The 21,657-nt window shown below is 33.4% G+C and overlaps 1 protein-coding gene across 2 annotated transcripts in view; it reads right to left on the bottom strand.

Annotated features, from left to right (window-relative positions):
- Nucleotides 1-21,657, bottom strand: part of LOC114936201 (uncharacterized) — a 150,742-nt gene that overhangs the window by 116,500 nt on the left and 12,585 nt on the right. For both annotated transcript variants that reach the window (XM_029309309.1, XM_029309310.1), the window contains exon 2: nucleotides 2,699-2,950. In XM_029309309.1, coding sequence (XP_029165142.1) covers nucleotides 2,699-2,950 — 252 coding nt within the window. The remainder of the gene's footprint in view (nucleotides 1-2,698; nucleotides 2,951-21,657) is intronic.

The raw sequence follows: 21,657 nt of genomic DNA, 5'->3' as shown, positions 1-21,657 counted from the left end.
TTAAAAAAAAAAAAAAATATATATATATATAATTATAAAATATTTGAGTTATTTTGTTCGACATTTACAAGTATTGGAATGACAAATATTTAATTATAATAATACGATATTTAAAGAATTATTAAGACAATCGTTAAAGAATTCAATTTAGAATAATTAAATTCATTTAATGAATCATTAAGACATCCATTAAAAAACTGAATTTAGAATAATTAAATTATCATGACGTATAATTGCAGAATATTCGATTAGTTACACAATGCGAATTCACCTCATTTCAAATATAAGAATTCATGCGTATTTTTCAATTTATATTAGGAAAACTGTGTTGTAATCGTGAATATTTTTATAAAACCTTGCAATTGTTACGACTCAGAGACAATGTATGTATCGGATAATTATTCATAACATTATATAATATTATAATAATATACAATTATAATACATATATTGTAATTAATAATATTAAATTATAACAATATTAAATTACAATGGCATTGCAATTATTATTCATTAAATAATATTTCCATAAAATTATCCGCGGTATATATATACACATTGTCACTTGTAACCATTTTTCTTCCCGCGTTACAAAAGTAACCGAAAACCGGATTGCCAGCAGCTGTTGGACAAATATTTTGCTTCGATAGTCAAGATGAAGCAAAGTCCCCATCCCAACCAAGCTCATCAATCACGTCAATTACACACGACATGGTCGATTCGCGATAACACGCGTCTGCGCACGCGCGCTCGAAAGAAAATGAGAGAAAAATAAAATATATAAATGAAAAAGAAAATAGAGAAAGTGCATATGACGAAATAAATTTAAAAAAAAACAATTTGCAATATCGCTTTTGAAAATGGGACGAGGAAAAAGCGCTACAACGACGCCGAATAATTGCTCTTTATTACATTGTTCGACATAATTGTTGGTGAGAAAACGTTCAGATCCTTCTGAAGTAATTACGACGAACAAAAGGATCAAAAGTAGCAGCCGCAGTTATGTGTTTCTCTTTCTCTCTCTCTCTCTCATTTTACTATCTGAATATGGATTATATTCCATGCCGTTGTTAAAAAAAAAAAAAAAAAAAAAAAACGAGACTATTACGAGCAATTTCTAAACTCGCACGCGAACTCGAAGACAATGATGAAGGGGATACTCGCTATTGACGTTCATAATATTCCCATCAAAGAACAATTCACGTATCTCCCTCCCTCTCGACTCATTTTCTTTCTTATAAACAATATTTCTTTTCGTTATAAATCGATTTATCATCCCGTAAACTAAATGCATATATCGATCGTCTCGAGGGTCTTGCGGCAAGAAAATTTCGTTTGGCGAAATAAAGGGAAGAAAAATATATATAATAAAGAGAATTAAAGTAAATTTATACGATAAACGGAGTTGTTGGAGGAAATTAAGCGCATTTGTACGCGGAGCTAATCTACATATATATATGTATATATATATATATATAGAGAGAGAGAGAAAAGTGAAAAGAGAGAAACGACAAAGACGACGATTCCGAGGGCGGATACTGATTACAGTCGACTTTGACTGCCCCTTCCGAAATAATCGGCCTGCAAACAGTGAAAATGACGAGCGAAGGGGTGCGCTTAATTGACGATGTCTCAATGGAACAACAGAACAGGGTGGGGAGCGTGACGACCCCAAAAGCAACCCTAACAGCGGACCGAGCCCAGGGGGTTGTATCCTTTCAGACCTCGAAGTGGCTTTAAGGCCATACCAATATTTCACAAGTTTCGTTTGCCCGGCCTTTCCTCTTACTTATGCGCCCCAGGGCGTTCAACGTATTTCCGTATATTTGAATAATGCCTCTTTCGTGATTCGCGTGATTCGCGTTCGATTTAATCTCCTCGTGCATGAAAATAGTTACATCGATGCGCAATGTTGTGATTATATGATAATTTCGCATTAAGTCGGCCAAATATAATGAATATGTTTATAACGAACATGTTTATAATGAATATATTTTTCTAATTAAGGTGAATATAATAGAATTTTAATATCAATATAAATATATGTATTTATATACATGCATAAATTCCTTTATACATATATGTATAATTTTATATATTATATAAGATTTAAATTGATATTAATAAAATTAATAACTTGGGAATACACGTATATTTTCTCTCTCTCCCTCTTTAAATAAAAAAGTCGATATACCCGACCAAAATGGCGAGCGACGTTCTATTTATTAACTTTCCATAGAATTACTGCACATCAAAATAATATTGAACTAAAATAACATGAAGTATACAGGAAAATGATAAGGCCAAAGTATCATCCAACACATCCGTTATCGACGATGGTCGGCAAAGGAGAAATTGCCCGAGTAGTAAAGTTCACGCGCGTTATAACTTTGTATAAGGCATTGATAAGATTTAACGTGTATATATATATATATATATATATATATATATATATATAATTTAGATAAAGAGTTTATTTTCAAAATCGCACCGATAATAAAAACGTGTTAGTCTATTTCTAAAACATATGACTTTAAAATACAGTTTGACAGACGTATCTTCAAAATGGCAATTAACGCGTAATAATAAATAAGTGACACACTCGAGATTAAGGTATATTTGCACCGTTTCGGCCATATATGTATTAATAGAAAAATCTATGTATATATATATATATATCTTTGATTTATAAACTCACCTCTCCGTGCGTGTCCCTCCTTCCGTCCGGCGTGTTCTCAGGTAAGAAATAAAGCCGTAAAGACGCCAAAGGCTGATTCGGTCCACGACTGTCCATCCACAGCAGCTGAAGCTCCCCGATGCTGACGAGATCGGCATCGCTCCACAATTTCGTGAGGAAGAAACTGCCGAGACGAAGAACGCGGCCGTTACCTATCCTTACCGCTTTGTAAAATGTGTAAGGGCCATGGCTGAAGCAAGCACCGCCCAATAACTGAAAGCAGAAGTCAAAAGTGACTTGTCAAAATCTACATTCGAGAGTTCACGGTTTTTCGAAAAAAAAAAAAAAAAGAAAAAAGAAGAAAAATTACAAACGTATATATATATATATATATATATATATATATATTAGGGTGGTCGTTATATAGGTTTTTTCAAAATTTTAATGTTGGATGGTCGTAAATCAGCTCTAAATGTAGAAAAAAAAAATCTCTAATTTTTTCAGATTTTTATTTTGAGTCCTGAGTCTCCCTGTTGGCATGTAATTTTATTAATAATTTTATTAATACCACAGTTCTGCAGCTGCTTCTGTCATCAATTTTTGTTGTAAGTAGTTTGAAATTTTAGTGAAAAAAAGTTGAAACTATTTGAAAATACCGAAAATATAGTATAAAATAATATAAAATAGTTAAATAATATAAATAGCGGAATAGCCCATATAATATTTATGTGACTATCTTTTATGAAAAATTAAATAATTTTGTTCGCTACTTTTGCAGCTGACTCCATCTAGAACTGAAGTAAATTAAGTATTTTTTCAAATTTTATAAAAAATTAATATAAATAATATTTAAATAACATATAAATGAATAAATAAATGAACTGATATAAGAATATAACATAACACGTGTAAACAGGGAGACTCAAGGTTGAAAATAAAAATCTGAAAAAATTAGAGAATTATTTTTTCTACATTTGGAGCTGATTTATGACCATCCAACATAATGTTCAATTTAACGACCACCCTAATATATATATATATATATATATATATATATATGTATTATATTATTATACGATGAGGAAAAAATTCATCATGCAAAATACGTTCCCTCTACATAATTTTCCGTGCAATGTTGCTTCTAATAATACGCTTGCGGCATGTACGCTATTTAATAGTTATTCTCGTATTATTATTAATATTATAATTAACATATATTAATACTTAATGAGAAATCCGTTGGAATATTACAGCGTATTACCCTGCGATATTAATCGGGTGATAAACAGGTGCACATTTATATTAAAATAGGATAGATTAACGTGGCAAAGAGCATATTTCTGCGCATCGATAATTTTAGCGATTTAATTAAAAATTATTCGATTAAAGATATATATGAGAAATTTGTTCATTCCTTTTTTTTTTCGAAAACTCGGCGAAAACTCGTTCAAGTCGGCTTTTAAAATATCATCTCCCCCGGATACGACCACCGCGAGAAAGATTCGTGGCGCAGGCAGGGGATGATCCCGCAGAAAAGCGGAGGGTTACGCCTCCCTAGAGAGTATTTGCAGTGCGAGGCACAAAGCACATGCACATTCGCACATGTTACACATGCGCGTGCACGCACATACGCGGAATAAACGGGACGCGGAATCGGGAAGGAAATCCTTTTTGCATTAAAAACCTAGATTTTTTTTCGACTCGAACGCGATTAAAGATCGATAAAGCGTGACCAACTCGTGGCCGCAAAATAATTTAAGGCTAAACGCGCGCGTGTCAAAAATTGATCAATCGCGATCGGAATTAACAGGGTAAATCCGATAAAGAACAGTCTCGCTTGGATGAAAAGGACGCGATGTTTGATTTCTGCAATTTTCAAATAAAAGATTAAAAAAAAATTAATAAATAAGTTGAAAAAAAAAAAAGAACTCGCGTACAGTACATGTGACGTTGATTTTACATCGTAGTTTTCTCTCCTCGTTGCTCTAGAAAAATTATTTATTATTCAATGAGAAAAATGTTTATTATCCGGCTCCTGAAAAAAATTCCGCAAACGAAAGAGCAAACGAACCGTGCACGCGGCGAGTACAGTCCGTCGCAAAATTCTCGGCTGAATCTCTTTACGCGTTTATCAGATTTTAGCGATAGATTTGCGTGTGTCTTTTTTACGCTTATCGCCGCATCTTTTTTTCTATTAAAATTTAAACTGCCAATATACTGTTGATTTTAGTTCGAGATTAATTTTTCCTCTTACGGATGATTAAGTGCCAGGCAACATGCCAATTTTCTAAGATATTTAAATACCGAGGAATTCTCTCAAGTTTGCACAAATTAAAATGTCATTTGTCATTTTCTTTTTTTTTTTCTTTCTTCATAAATTTGTATTCGATCTATTTTTCGCGTGGTTAAGTACCCGTGGAAACGATAGATGAAGATATTATGCGTGTCTTTCGCGAGTACAGAGAACAGGATCGTCGTAATTGGAACACTCGATATCGAGCCGATGAAAGAGAGGAAAAACACACGATGAGAGAGGTCCGTTCACACATACATGCACACATACACATACTTATGACGCGGACTGTACGGGCGTCTGCTGCTTTGCAGCGGAAACTTGTCCATTACTCCCTTTGCTTTATTTATCCGGGCGAAATTTCAAATGGATCGGATTTGGACGTAAAAGAGACAGGCGCGCAAAGATCGATGCTCGAGAATATTCACGTAAAATGCTCAACATTTTTATTCAAGTCGATAAAATTTCTCTTTTGATTTATATTACACATTTTGATATTTATCGTTTTATATTAACATTGAAACGTGTCTCCGAAAAAGGAGGAAAGAAAAGAAAACAATGAGAGGACAGAGCAATGCTGTATCGATTTCACGGAGAAAGATGATTCCGAAAGACTCGCCTCGAATAACAAGGTCCTTTAATTGCCGATGAAATGAATTCGATATTGGGTCATGTTGGTCGCACGCTTCGGGTCAGCCGGTCTCGAAACTCTGTTCGGGAATGGAGCGGGATGGGCGAATATATGCTTCGCTATGCAAAATTGTCGCTAAGTCGCTCATTACTGCGCAAATCGACGAGCGCGGAGCGAGCGACGTCGGCATCGCCTCGCGATATCAATCGAGCCCCGCGTTACATAATTGAATCAATAATGGTCATCGAAGCGGCCGGAATGAGCACCGCTGCCATAACTATTTCCAATGTTTTAAGAGTACAGTCGCGGCCAAGAGTTCGGCCGCGCGGGCGAAAGATCAGCCCGCCGATGGTATTTATAGCGGTTAATCTCGTTTCTTCGCCGCGAAACTTACTCGTCATTGATATCGCTATTACATCTCCACTCGGCGCTCTTTTATCTTTTATACGCATACATGTGTACGAGGACAAGTGCATGCAAACCGCGCGCATATGCATTTTTCCCCTCCCCTCCCCGTTCATGGAGGGAGGGAGGAATCGGTAAGAAAATTAAGCATTTTTGGTTTCTTTGTGAATAAACATTGGAATTTATTTGCAATTTTATTTGATAGAAAAAGATTAAAATAAAATAGTCAAAATTAAGACAGAGTAATAAAAAAAATTTAATTATGCCCCTCCCTGGAAAAAATCCTGCGGACGCCTATGATATTTCTTCCTCTATGCATCCAACGCTTGCGCGTATAAATATATACGCATATTTTATTTAATATAAAAATATTAAAATAATAGAATAATTAAAATATTGAATTTAAAAATTAAGAAACAATAATAATAAAACACAAAAACTTTTAATCATGCCCCTCCCTGGAAAAAATCCTGCGGACGCCTATGATATTTCTTCCTCTATGCATCCAACGCTTGCGCGTATAAATATATACGCATATTTTATGTAATATAAAAATATTAAAATAACAGAATAATTAAAAAATTGAATTTAAACAATTAAGAAAGAATAATAATAAGAAACAAAAACATTTAATCATGCCCCTCCCTGGAAAAAATCCTGCGGACGCCCATGATATTTCCTCCTCTATGCATCCAACGCTTGTGCGTATAAATATATACGCATATTTTATTTATTATAAAAATATTAAAATAATAGAATAATTAAAAAATTGAATTTAAAGATTAAGAAAGAATAATAATAAAACACAAAAACTTTTAATCATGCCCCTCCCTGGAAAAAATCCTGCGGACGCCCATGATATTTCCTCCTCTATGCATCCAACGCTTGTGCGTATAAATATATACGCATATTTTATTAAATATAAAAATATTAAAATAATAGAATAATTAAAATATTGAATTTAAAAATTAAGAAACAATAATAATAAAACACAAAAACTTTTAATCATGCCCCTCCCAGAAAAAAATCCTGCGGACGCCCATGATATCTCCTCTTCTACAATCCAATGCTTATGCATGTAAATATATACGCATATTTTATGTAATATAAAAATATTAAAATAACAGAATAATTAAAAAAATTGAATTTAAAAATTAAGAAAGAATGATAATAAGAAACAAAAAAATTTAATCATGCCCCTCCCTGGAAAAAATCCTGCAGACGCCCATGATATCTCCTCTTCTACATCCAATGCTTATAATATAATGCGCATATAAATATATACGCATATTTTATGTAATATAAAAATATTAAAATAACAGAATAATTAAAAAATTGAATTTAAACAATTAAGAAAAAAATAATAATAAGAAACAAAAACATTTAATCATGCCCCTCCCTGGAAAAAATCCTGTGGACGTCCATATTTCCTCCTCTACATCCAACACTTATGCATATAAATATATATACGTATATACGTGGAGGACAAATTTGCGGATTGATTTGAGTCCTTGTCGTTATTATTGTTTTCGTTATTTTTTTTACATATCGGGACCACGTACCAATTATGTGTGCATATTCTCTCTCGCGAGTCGCTAAATATTTCACCACGCATCAATGCACAATGCCACGTATGCATTATTCATCGTACGACGTTATATACGCGCGCTTTTCCTTTCGTAAAAACACTTCCATCATGGATAAATAAATATATCCATATAGCGAGAGAGGCCGCCAATTCTCTCTTCTCATTGTTCATCGCTTCTCGATGTGTTAGTGTTAGAAGAACGAGCGCGCAAAATACAAGCAAGCATATAAAGTGCATATTTAACACAGCGCATATTTTAAGTGCCACGACGTTGATGAGGATTATTTCTTTTTAAATGAAAGAAATGACGCACATACACATGCATTATACATGTATATAAAATAATCAAGTCGAATATTTAGATCGCATTAAGAACAAATCAAACGTTGTTCTATAATTGGTCTAAATTGAAAAAATTTGTTCCAAAATTAATATAAATTAATATAAATAATAATAATATAAATAAAATATAATAAATAATAATAATAATATAAAAATATATATAAATTTATAATAAATATATGTATAATATAAATATATAATAAAGAAAAAAAGAATAAATAATAAAACGAAACGAAATGGAAGCGTTGCCTCTTGAAAAATGTAAAATAAGTAAAAAGTATATCGAGTATAAAGTTAGAAATTCTTGTCAGCCACTATATATACGACGCGCGCAAAGATAATTGTTATCTTTCTTAATAATGCGTTATCCGTCGAGAATATACCGTAACATTACGCTCGAAACTTCTGCAGCTTTATATAATGATCGTTGTCTGTTTTCCTCTTGCAACAGAAACACTCGCTAAAACGGTCGGAAAGGGGAAAGAGAAGCGAAAGGGGGGAGGAACAGCAGAGGGAGGAAGAGGAGGCGACAATAGTCGGAGGGAGAAAGAGAGAGAGAGAGAGAGAGAGAAAAATGCGTCACGTAACATTTTAAGGCCACCGCGAGTAGAATAATATATGTGTATGTATATATAGTTCTCTGTATTTTTCTTTCCAGTAAATGTTTAAGTTTGTATTTTTTTTATTTGTATGAATATATTAAAGATGCAATTAACGAGATATTGATCGATTCTGTATAGCATTGATCGAATCCGAGGAAGAAAAACAAAATTTCCATATGTAATATATTTTTTTTTTAAATCTAAGTAAATTAATATACATAGCGCATATGCATTGTATATTTTCTCGGATATTTTTCTCGTATTTATTTAAAGCGGAAAAAAGAAAAAGAAACGAAACCTCAAAAGAACGATCTTATTTATATAAGAATCGATTGTGTCTGAAAAATAATGTCACGTGGAACTTTTTAAGACTATTATGCGCTCTTTCCATCTCTCTCATTTTTTTAAATAATAATTATGTTCCTCTCCTCTATTTCCAAAAAAATGTGTAAAAGAAAAATCGAACGCGATGCAAACTGCAAAATTAATCAAACATACGATTATTAACAAAACGAACAATCCATTATGTCTGAAAAATAATATCACGTGGAACTTTTTAAGACTATTATGCGCTCTTTCCATCTCTCTCATTTTTTTAAATAATAACTATGTTCCTCTCCTCTATTTCCAAAAAAATGTGTAAAAGAAAAATCGAACGCGATGCAAACTGCAAAATTAATCAAACATACGATTATTAACAAAACGAACAATCCATTATGTCTGAAAAATAATGTCACGTGGAACTTTTTAAGACTATTATGCGCTCTTTCCATCTCTCTCATTTTTTTAAATAATAACTATGTTCCTCTCCTCTATTTCCAAAAAAATGTGTAAAAGAAAAATCGAACGCGATGCAAACTGCAAAATTAATCAAACATACGATTATTAACAAAACGAACAATCCATTATGTCTGAAAAATAATGTCACGTGGAACTTTTTAAGACTATTATGCGCTCTTTCCATCTCTCTCATTTTTTTAAATAATAACTATGTTCCTCTCCTCTATTTCCAAAAAAAGTGTGTAAAAGAAAAATCGAACGCGATGCAAACTGCAAAATTAATCAAACATACGATTATTAACAAAACGAACAATCCATTATGTCTGAAAAATAATGTCACGTGGAACTTTTTAAGACTATTATTGCGCTCTTTCCATCTCTCTCATTTTATTAAATAATAACTATGTTCCTCTCCTCTATTTCCAAAAAAAGTGTGTAAAAGAAAAATCGAACGCGATGCAAACTGCAAAATTAATCAAACATACGATTATTAACAAAACGAACAATCCATTATGTCTGAAAAATAATGTCACGTGGAACTTTTTAAGACTATTATGCGCTCTTTCCATCTCTCTATTTTTTTAAATAATAACTATGTTCCTCGTCTATATTTCTAAAAAAAAGCATGTGAAAGAAAAATCGAACGCGACGCAAAATTAATCAAACATACGAACAGTAGTCCAGAGGAATGAATATTGTAAATATTCAAAGATCTCTCCATTGCTATGCCGATGCATTCGCCGATTAAAAGATACGAAAATGCTGAACAATCTCGCCGTATCACTTACGGAGTAACTTCATTGTATATGCGACATTGTATTCATTAAACATGCAAAAAGAAGGGGCGTACTGCGAAAAGGGTAGAAAGGCGGTGGACGAGATCGTGCGCGAAATTAGTAAATGCAAACGACTAGAATAATGCGAATAAATCACTGTTGACAGCTCTCTTAATAGTACCGCGTACTAATGGTTTTTACGTAATGACTCGCATTGCCGGAAATATATAACGAATGAGATACATCATCACAATCATGTCTCATTATCGAGAGGAGATATGAATATATACGTAGACGTATTCAGATTCAGAATATTTAAAATTATATTTTAATATTTCATAAATAAATCTGTTGTCAAATAACAATTATAATTCAATTAAAATTAAAGATAAATTATTGATTAAAAAAGATATTTCCGATTAATAGTCTCCAGATCGAAAAATGAGTACAAAGAAATCTTCAATTTTCGATAAGAAGAAAATAAAATTTATAAATAAATGTGACTATTAAAAAACGTAAAGTATAACACTGTCAAATAATTTCAACATATAAAAATATATTTGAGTCATCGAATAATTTGAACACGTAAGCGCCGGTAATTAAAATATTTTCATCGAGGCGGCGGAATAAGCGCATGAAAAAAAAAAAAAAAAAAAAGGAAGGAAAGAAAATAAAATCACACGACACTAACGATTACAAATTGCAATCGCAGCAGCGATGCGCGATTCCGTGTGCGGGATCTCCCGAGAAGGAGCTTCGGAAAATCGTCAAACGTAAAATATTTCATATCACATCCCGCGCGTCGACTGACATTTGAGATCGCTCGTGATTGCGAAACGCGACGTTTGCATTATATAATTAACCTTTCTCAGCGCTCGCGCGCGCGCGAATCGGATAACTTCGCGTTCGGGTATCCCGAGTAAAAAGATCTCGCACGCGCGAGAGCGGCGAGTCAGCGAGGGAAGAAAAGAGAAAAAAAAGAAGCGCGGTCGCGCATCCAGGGGATCGAAAAAAAAAAGAACGGGATATAGGGCAATGCGCCCCATCCCTCCGCTCGCATCCCCCTTTCCACCCCTCGGTTATTGTATACCCTCACCGCGTGTAATCGCATATATACGAAGCTGTCCGCCGCCAAGCCACCATCCCTCTCTCGATATCTCCCTTTTCCATTTTCCCTCCTTGTTAGACTCCGCGTCTATACAGTCTATATTCCTGCTCATCTGTCTCTCTTTCCGATGATATTCCCTCTAGAAACCCAGTCGCGCCGTCTCCCTCGCACTCGGGTTTAGCTTCCTCACAGGGCTCCCTCTCTTCCTCTTCAGAGGCGAATGAGTTTTACTAACCGCTTTAAAGCGCCCGTCACACATCGTATGAATCACCGCGGTCAGAGGACTAAGAAACACTCGAACGACTCGATGACGTCGTGTTGTTAATAATGAGATTCAAGAATCCGACAAATAGAAAATATGAACGGGCTGTTGTTTTCGATGACAATGCCAAGTTCTTCGGTTATTTTGTCACTGGAACATCGTTACGCGCGAAATACCAGAGTTTTATATATTTTTTTTTTAATACAATATACAGGGTTTTTCTAAAATTGTCCAATTTTAAGGGTGTATTCTAGGGGTGAAAATAAAAAAAAATATATATAATTTAGAGGGAAAACATTTTTGAGTATTTTCTTATTTTCACCCCTATTTAAAAAATTTTTTAAATTCTGTTGAAGATATAAATGATAAGATATGCGTCGTAACGAAACGAAAAGCAACGAATTGATTATACAGTCCCATGTTTATAAAAATGTTTTCCCTTACTTTCACCTCCAGAATGAGTCCTTAAAATCTCCAACATAGTTTCTACCCTGTAATTTATATATTTCTAAAATTCTGTTAAAGATATAAACGATAAGATAGACGTCGCGATGAAACAAAAAGCAACGAATCATTAATTACACATTGATTAGATATGCAGTCCTTGATTTTTACGGCATCGAAATGAACTAATCTGCGCTTGCAATATTTCATCGGGAATATAATATTTCATTCATATTTACGTCCAAATTAAATTACGTCCCATAAATTAACGTAACGAGTCGAAAGATAAGCTACATAATAACGGCTATACCTTCGTCTCATTTTCCGAAATGAAGATGGCGACTATATCTCGAGCTATCTCGAGCTATCTCTCGACGCTAGTTTTTAATTAAAAACTTCCGTGAACTGTATCGTGTGAACGGACCTTTAACCCGCGTTGCACGTGTGCACACACGCGAAGGGTCCTGTATGTGTTCTCTCCCTCTTTCACCTACCGTGTGCTCGCGCACATGTGTATATGCATGTATATGCACCACACCAGCACCGACCTAATATACATGGAATTTGACTCAGGTACGTCGCGCATACATATGTAGGCAGGCGAATCAACGGACATAGGCACACTTGACTCATCAACGCACATAATCTCACAAAGCCCGCTTATACGGACATTTAAAGATCTCATTTCAGAGAATGCGTATATTGGGAAATTAAATGTATTTTTGGCGAAAAAAAAAATTCACAAATATTATCTCCCTCACACGCTCCAGATTTTTGCTTATCTGTATTTGTCGGCGATCTATATCTTATCCCTTGTGCATGCGTGTTACGAATCAATTACGCGCGGCCCGAGCGATGTTCTGCAAAGAAACCCCTGCATTAGATATTCCGTGCAAGTAAGGCACATATAGCAAGAAGATAGGGAGCGAATGCAGCAATGCATCGCACAATATTAATAACGAATGTAATATGTGTTTGCGTCAAGTACACGCACTTGTGCGGAGAGGAAAATTTAAATAAATGTTATATTTAAATTCGTACACACGTAAAACACTAGAGAATTCAATTAAATTGAATTTTACAAATTTGTATACAATGTAGATATGCAAAATTGTGTGCGATGGCTCGAAAGATTTGAATAAAAAATTAATGTGTGATGCGCTTTTCCGATTATATCCAGTTACTTTGAACTATCGTAGAAACCTGATATAATCAGAAATCGATTGATATACCCAGCACACATTTCGTCAATGTATATTTTATCAGGATTTGTGTATGTGTATGTGTATATTTGTGTACGTGCGTGTCTGGTTCTTGTATCGATCGATAAGCCCCAAATTATATTATTGAATACTCTGCATGATAAATAAGCCATTTATCGATAATAAATGGACTTTTGTACTTCCGTCTCTGAGTTGGAAAAATAAACAAGAGTAGAAAATATTAGAAGAAATCATGATTTTTAAACAAAGTAAAATTTCGACGTTTGTGTAGAAAACAAAGTTATCGGATATCAAAAATATCGTATATACATATGTATATATTTAAAAAAACATCTATATGTTTTTTTCAATATATATACAATATTACAAACATATTATATCTCAATATCAAGATTGTTAAAATGAACGCGACTGAAAAGTGATTCGTTGAAGGCTGCCAGGGATGTGTAACACTCTCGCATCAAGAGTGTATAGGGTGTCTCAAATTTCTTTACATGCTTCTTTTTATCTACATTATTCTTTTAATTTGTAATCGATATCTACCTGACGAAAATTTTCAATCATGTCGTATTTTTTTTTTTTTTTTTACACTCTTTGATGTACCTTTAAGACAAATTTTCGATTGAATATTCTGACGAAATAAAAATCGTATTAATTATAAATAGAAATAAATTTAATACTTTAATATTATATAATTAATTAAATTTAATAAAATTAATAATGAAAAATACATTATTATTTGAATATAATTAATGTTTAATTTCGAAAAAAAATATATTAAATTAACATTAATTAAATCTTAACTTCAAAATCCGTTTGCGTCGATTTCATTAAGATTTCCGTGTTCTTTGTTCCGTGTTGTGCCCATTTAAGAGTTTAATTTTCTCTAAATTTTCATTCAAACAAAAAAGTTTATAATGGACCTACTTTTTTTCGCGCAATCTCAATACGCGTATTTAAATAATCTTCATCTAATTATTTTTCCCTCGCAATGGGTTTTATTGATTATAAAACCATTTAAATTGAATTATTTGATTAATAATTGAATTAATATTTAATTAAACATATTTGAGAGATAATGAAAATATTTAATTAAATACACATTTAATTAAATATATTTGAGAGATAGAGAGATATTAATAAAGAAAATTATTGTGAATTTTACAAGCAAATTGAAATGTTTTTTTCTCTCTTTCATTTTGTACCTACATCAAAGAGTTGAAGAAAGATTTATTGAAAAATACTCAAAGAGAGAGGATTCGCGCATGAAAAAGAAAGAACGCGCGGGAACACGGTGTATATCGTGCCTTTCAAAAGCACGCGTTGCGCTCGCACTGTTCGTTTTCTTGCCGACCGTATCGTCGTCCCTCTTCCTGCCTCCTTTCCTTCCGTTCCTTCTCGTTTCCCCGCTAAAGCCCCTTGGCATCGTTCTCATCGAGTTATTATTACACAGCATAGGGTCACTATCGTCGTTACTCCCGCGGAAGGTTCTCATTCGTGAGAGACGCGTCGCGTCGCGTCGATCGGCAATAAAAAAAAATCCCGGCTTTGGCAAATAAATCGGTCCGTTTCCCTCGCATAAGAGAAAGAGAGAGAGAGAGAGAGAGAGAGATCTTCATCTTGCAGATCAAAAGTCACCTTCACGACGGCATTCAAAATAAAACCGGTTCTTGAGAGATACGAAATTGGGTTCCTGTTTTGGTCGAGGGGTATCCTTAATCAATGTTTATTTTCACATTTATCTCAGGTAAGGGAAAAAAATGCAATCTCATTACGTAGCATTATCGGGACATAGATTATCGTCCGCTGATTATCTGTATACTTAGACGATGATGAGTGTATGATAAACAGGCTTAATCAACTTTCTTGACAAACTAGCTGAAAATATGTATAATCGCGCGCAGGCAGGAAAATATTATCTCTATATCTCTATAGGTATTATAATCAAAAATAAATTACTTTATTTTCGAAAACGTTCGTTCTTTTTTTTTTTTTTTTTTTTCATTTATTTGTCGCAAATGTATTTTATATTGAATTTTTCTCTTCGTTTGCGAGGCGAAAACAGCATTTCATAAAATATCCTTTTATATAACATTTTGGAAAATTGTTGTTGCGTTTCCAATTTGCATGTTCTTTATGCTCGTACTTGTAAAATATTTAATAATAGCGGACAAATGGCGTTTCATTTACGTTACACTCACTTTAACGATATTACACGCGTTTGCAGCGAATAAACTGAATAAACTAAACTATTAATGCAATTCGAGAAAAAGAATTTTTTTTTTACAAAGAAAACGAATCAAAGCCAACGTGTGTTTGCATCGAAATTTAAAAAAAAAAATCACAAAACGTTTATATCAAATCAAATATTAAATCAAAAAATTATTGGTGTGTGTGTGTGTGTGTGTATAATATAATCTCGCGCGAAGAATAATTTACGTCATCTTTGACACGAGAATAATCGTGGAAACGTTTGTGAAAACAGATATTACATAATTTATCGGATTCTGTTCGGTATTGCGCTCCCTCGCATCATTCCTGGAATTTTTCAATGATTCCCAACGTGAACGACCAAGGTTTCATGTGTCTCCGGGGCGAGAAATTTTCTTTTTTTTTTTTTTTTTTTTTTCCCGTCAAATCGCATATGGTGACCATCGATGTGTTACAAAGCGACTCCCCGTCATGTCGGCCCCGTGAATAAATATACGTATTGTAAATAGCGAATTGTGCTGTCTTCATTAAAGTTTACGACGTCACGTGAGCGACCTACGCCTACGGAACTAATTATAGAGCGGGATTTAAAAAGTTATGAGATTTTCCCCGTATTGTGGCAGTAACATTAACAAAGCAAAAGAGAGAGAGAGAGAGGGAGAATAATGCTGTAAATGCTGGTGCGAAATATTGTCAACGCCGAAGAACGTGACGAAATGATTTTATGGTTCGCTTGAGTACATTCCGATCTTATGCGCAACAAAAATAACGATAAGATACCGAGTGCGGATGCGCACCAAAATAACGACATAATATGATTATTATGCATCGTGATAATCGAGCATAGATTGAGATTAGTGAATAATTTCGGTCATTTTAAATATTATAAAAATGAAAAAATAACGCCAGAAAACGATATGTTAATTAAAGTAAACAGCAGAGAGAAGCGAAGAGAAATTTTTAATTTTCGAATTTCTAATTTTAAACATTTCAGAATTAAGCTATACAAATACTAGAAATATAAAAATTATTTTTATATATTAATGTGTACAGCAAAATTAAAACATATTTAAAATAAATTCAAAATTTAAATGTGTAAAGTAAATATATAGGAAAATATCTACTATAATTAATATAAAATGCAACGTTATAAATAACTAATAAATATACTATATATTCCAATATAAATATTATAATATTTAAACGATAAAGAGAAAGTTTCACATTCACACACACACACACACACACACACACACACACATTTACATGGAATGCAGTCCTAAAGATATCAATAGACGATAAAGATAGTATTTTAGGGATAAAGAATGTCTAATGGAAAAAAAATGTAGAGATTACTATCGCGCGTCAGAGAAAGAAAAAGGATGAGAATCTATATAAAATTATAATAGTTTTAATCCCTACCGAGAATATATACGACGCTATCTCATCCGAGTCATTTTTGCATTTACATGCAGTTTCGCGCCGATAATGCAACGCGCTATTGCAGTCACGATTTCCCAATCGCGCACGGGTCGGAGAAGTGAATGTGCGGAGAAAAGAGGAGGGGATGTGTATTGTCGGTTAGATTCACTATGTGTGTGTGCGTGTATATGCACGGGGGGGTGAAGGGGAAGAGAGAGGGCAGAGAAGAGGGAAACATCGTACGCGAATTGTGCATATACGCATGCGCACGCACACACAGAGACACGCACGATGTACGTGTTATAGATCCGATATCGCATTATTATTAAATTCTAACACAAAAAAATAAAAAAAAAAAAAACATTATTGAGCCGCTCGCTTTCGAGAGACCGCGCGGCCGCATTTATTCTTCTTTATGTCACGTAATTGCATAATTTGATCGGACTATGCTCGTTCGCGCCGCAAAAATTGACAAGTCGCGAAAATTAACACGATACGAGCTTGAATCGTTACTCAGAAATTTTTAGAAATTTGCAGAAAAAAGAGAGAGAGAAAGAGAGATCTTCTCTTCATTTTTCTCTCTCTCGAATCTAAACTCGCTCTCTCTCGTGTATAAAAAAAAAAAATAAAAAAAAACGCGCGTATAAACTTGGCGTTCGAGGATTTTAGAAATTTAAAACACGCTTAACGCAAGTTACGAGCCTCGACTTGAATTAATCCGTGCCATTAACGGTAATGCTGTTGAACAACACTCTCGAAATAATGTTACCACATAGAACGTAAAAGAGAAAGAGAAAAGTATAAATTATATTGAAAAAAATTAAAAATCAAAATTATAATTTAAAGAAAAATTTCAAAAAAAAAATAAGAATTTATATAAAAGAAATTGGAAAGAAAAATGATAATTTGTATAAAAAAATTTTGAGAGAAAAATATAATTTTATACAAAACGTGTAATTACATTTTGATAGAGTTTTATTTGCTACATCGTTTAATTTATAATTTATATTGTACTTTGTTATTTTTCATTCTGTTCTCTGTGAAGAGATTAATCTCGAGAGGGGTGGGAAAGGGAGGGGGGGAAATCTCCCCTCTTTTCTGTCCGGGTCTCGACTCTTTCCGAGCATCTTTCCTCTCACCTACCCGCTCCATCGACTGGATTCAATTCACTTTTCTCCAAAGAGCAACTCTCGCTGGGCGACTTCTCGCCTCGTTTATTTACTTCTTCCGGCTCGTGCTACGCGTTTCCGAATATTCGCGTTCAATAATAAGGAGAAAGAGAGCGGGAGAGAGAGAGAAGATTGTGCGATATCAAAATCTACGATAATTTAAAGTTTATATCCGAGAATATATACGCGTACTGCAAATGTTTGTATATTACGAGGGTTTATTTCCTCTCTCTCCTATGTTTTGCGCTTACTCTTTTTCTACATTTTTCTTAAAAAATTTCAGAATTAAAAGATATATAGAAAAATAAAGTTATTTTTATACAGTAACGTATAACGAGATTAAAAATATTTTAAATCAGACAAGATATATAAATTTATTAAGTATAAGAAAATGTATATTATATTCGAATAAATATTAATATTTTTATATAATGTAGAGAGAAAGTCACACACACATATATACACATACATTTACGTGGAATGCAGTCTACAAAGTTCGATAAAGATTAGAAAGATGACATTTGTATACATATAGAATTTGGGAACAAACTCCGAAGTGTTATTTTGGAGTAAAAATATATATAAAAAATGTCTCGAAAAGAAAGCGTGGAAAATTTGTATGTATGTGTATATATATTGTGTGAATGGAAAAGAAATGAGAAGGAGAGAAAATGCGGATACGAAGGGACACACCGTCAGAGACAAAAAGCTGTTCCATATATGGCAGCTATGTACCTGCATTCCAAACGACACCCTAGAGACGCCGCGTTAAATAAACTGACACTCAAAAAGCAAATAGTTTGACAATTCGAAGGTGAGGCGCGCGAGTAAAAATCACGAATTTCTCCGCGAAGAAAGATGTGTATATAGAAATTTATAACAAATTTAGATCGTAATTTTGTAAGAATTCTAATTAAACTAGCGCTCATGTTTGTGTGAAATTACATGATTATGCTGGGTTCTTTTCAATCCACAGCATAATCATGCAATATTGCTATACTCATATAGAAGATTACAGATTATATGCAATTTCATATGAAATATATTCTTGTATCCTTTCAAGATTAAAAATATTCCACTGAACATGAAATTGCACATGGGAAATGTTAGTAATGTATAAGTGCTATAAAATAATGTTAGAAATAAAATGGATATATAAATCCTTATATAAAAAATAAAATAAAAATACTAAATTAAAAATTACAAGTGATTTTCGCATAAAAATAATAATTTCCCGTATATTTTACTATATATTGCATTTTTACATTAATATATATTTTCACTTAAAAAAATATACGTAATTTTTCGCAGTTTTGAAGAAATAATTTCCATGTAAAAGTGTATATTTGTCAGAGCGTATACCCATCAACCTTCAAATATAAAGATAACGATATATTTGTGCGCCGCGAGTTAACATTCGCGGAGCAGAGCTGCACAAGTACAAATATGCGAACTATGCCACAACCAAAGCATTTCGTTTCGTCGGCTGTCAACGTCGATAATGCATTCGGGGAATCGCGCGAGATCGTGTGTATATACACCCCAGTTTCTATTAAGCCGAAGAAATAATGTGAGTTATACACCCCGCGACCTCCTCCTTTCTCCGCGAATAATGTTATGGCGACGCGAGAGCGGAGGAGAGTCCCTGCCTCTTCTTGTAGAGATGTATATGCCGATTGTATCTCGTCGCGCACGCGCGCGCGTGCCGCATTCACGGAGCGCATATGCAAATATGTGTACGCGTGTGTGCATGCGCGCGCGCGCGCGCGCGACATATCTCGCGGAAGAAGAGGAGCAGTTAATGTTTATATTACATTTCGCAAAAGCGACGCGCGCGATCGATAAAAACCTCCGTTCCCTCCCTCTTTCACCCTATTCTCTCTTCGAGAGAATTGCGTATTATTTTTCAAAGTAGTTCACAGAAAAAACAGTATCCTTGAAAGAATGCAAATATGCCTTGATTCAAGTATATTTTAGCGCCAAATATAAATAATTTTGGATAAAGGATAATTTATCCTTAAAACAAAATGCAAAATATTCTTGGTTGGAGCTGAAATTTACTTATAAATATTGCAAGTGTTTGTTTTTACCATATGCGATTTTTAAAACAAGAATATATCTTAAGGATAAAATATACTTCGCACACAAACTTATTTATTATTAAGGTAAATGAATATTTTTGATTATAAAGAGCATTCTTCACAACAAGAATAAAAATATACTTGAATCGAGGATTTCTTTTTTTCTGTGTTCAATTTACCGTTCTCTCTCTCTCTCTCTTTCTTTTTTCTACTTTTAATAATAAACTACGGATATTTTATCACATACATTTTTTTTGTTTGCTTTCGTTTTGTTTCGAAGATAGGAGGAATAGACGATCGATAGAATGTGCGTGAATAGGCGGATAGGAATTTAATGTAATGAGACGGAACGTTTTATTATTGTATCGCGAAAATACAAATCGTTCGCTTGTGTTCCAAATCGTTGAGAAATGATTATCATAACTCGTCATGAACGTATATAGCAAATACGTTATCGCCGGTTATCCGGTTTATACGGACTACACTATAAAGGTGAACGAATAATTTTCTGTGATGGCACAATAATTCAATGATATAGCGAAAAATCTAAATATCATTTGTCAAAAGTAACAAGATATATGTATATTGATTTCATTCGCTCTCGGTATCGAAAATTCCCGTTCGCATCAACGTATGTGATTAAAAAAATCTACGAAGAGATAACAGGCTGCTTTTATGATCCTAAAAATCAGCATTATTATAAATCACCGTTTCTCATATAGCAAGGCTGCTAAATAGATGCGCATATACAGTTGCATCATAAAATCGCACCGTATAATTTATTAATATTATAATGATAATATTATATTAATTATACTATATTATACTGTATTATATTATATTATAATTTATTAATATAAATTATAATTTAATATAATTTTATATATTATATAAAATATATAATTTATTATTATAATATTCATTTTTCGTTCGTTGTGTGCGATATTATAAAAAATTTTAGAAACGACAGTATCATTATTTATATTTGCGAAAAGTATCAACTGTATATTTTACGTTATCATTACTTTTAGGTAAATAATTCTCTGGAAACTATATCAACAAAAATATATATTCTCAATTTGTGACGTCCAATCCGATAAATCGCGACTGAGTAGTATTACGTGTTTTTTTACTCAAATATCGATCCCCTTCGCACAGTATTTGTACGTATATATTATTGATATCAAAACATCAATTTACACAAAGTTTATTCGCCACTTCCTATAATCGACGTAATTCATAATTACAATTCTGCGAGTCTAGAAATGATTTTCATAATCTCAATATAATAAAAATTTATAGATTTTATCTCTCGGAAAACATATATTATTTAAAAAGATATCGCGATAAAGAGCATGCACATTACAATCTCTAACACAATCGGCACATAATACCCGGTCGTTTAAGCAAAACCGGTTTCTCTCTCTCTCTCTCTCTCTCTCTCGAAGACGGAAGTGAGAATCGGAGGAGAGAAAAATTCGCGGTCAAACATCACCGTGTGGCATCATTCTGGGATTCGTCTCCCCTGAATTATTTGCTAAAGATCTTACCGCGTGCGCGAATTGCGATTCTACTGACAAAACGCGTCGTCTATATACAAAGTGATACAAAAGAAGCTGCAAAGATACACAATTCTGGCAGAC

Source organism: Nylanderia fulva, unplaced genomic scaffold (genome assembly GCF_048542155.1).
Source record: "Nylanderia fulva isolate GAGA-0341 unplaced genomic scaffold, ASM4854215v1 Scaffold4, whole genome shotgun sequence".
Lineage (NCBI taxonomy): Eukaryota > Metazoa > Arthropoda > Insecta > Hymenoptera > Formicidae > Nylanderia > Nylanderia fulva.
The sequence above is the reverse complement of the archived record's forward strand: the minus strand, read 5'-3'. Positions and strand labels throughout refer to the sequence as shown.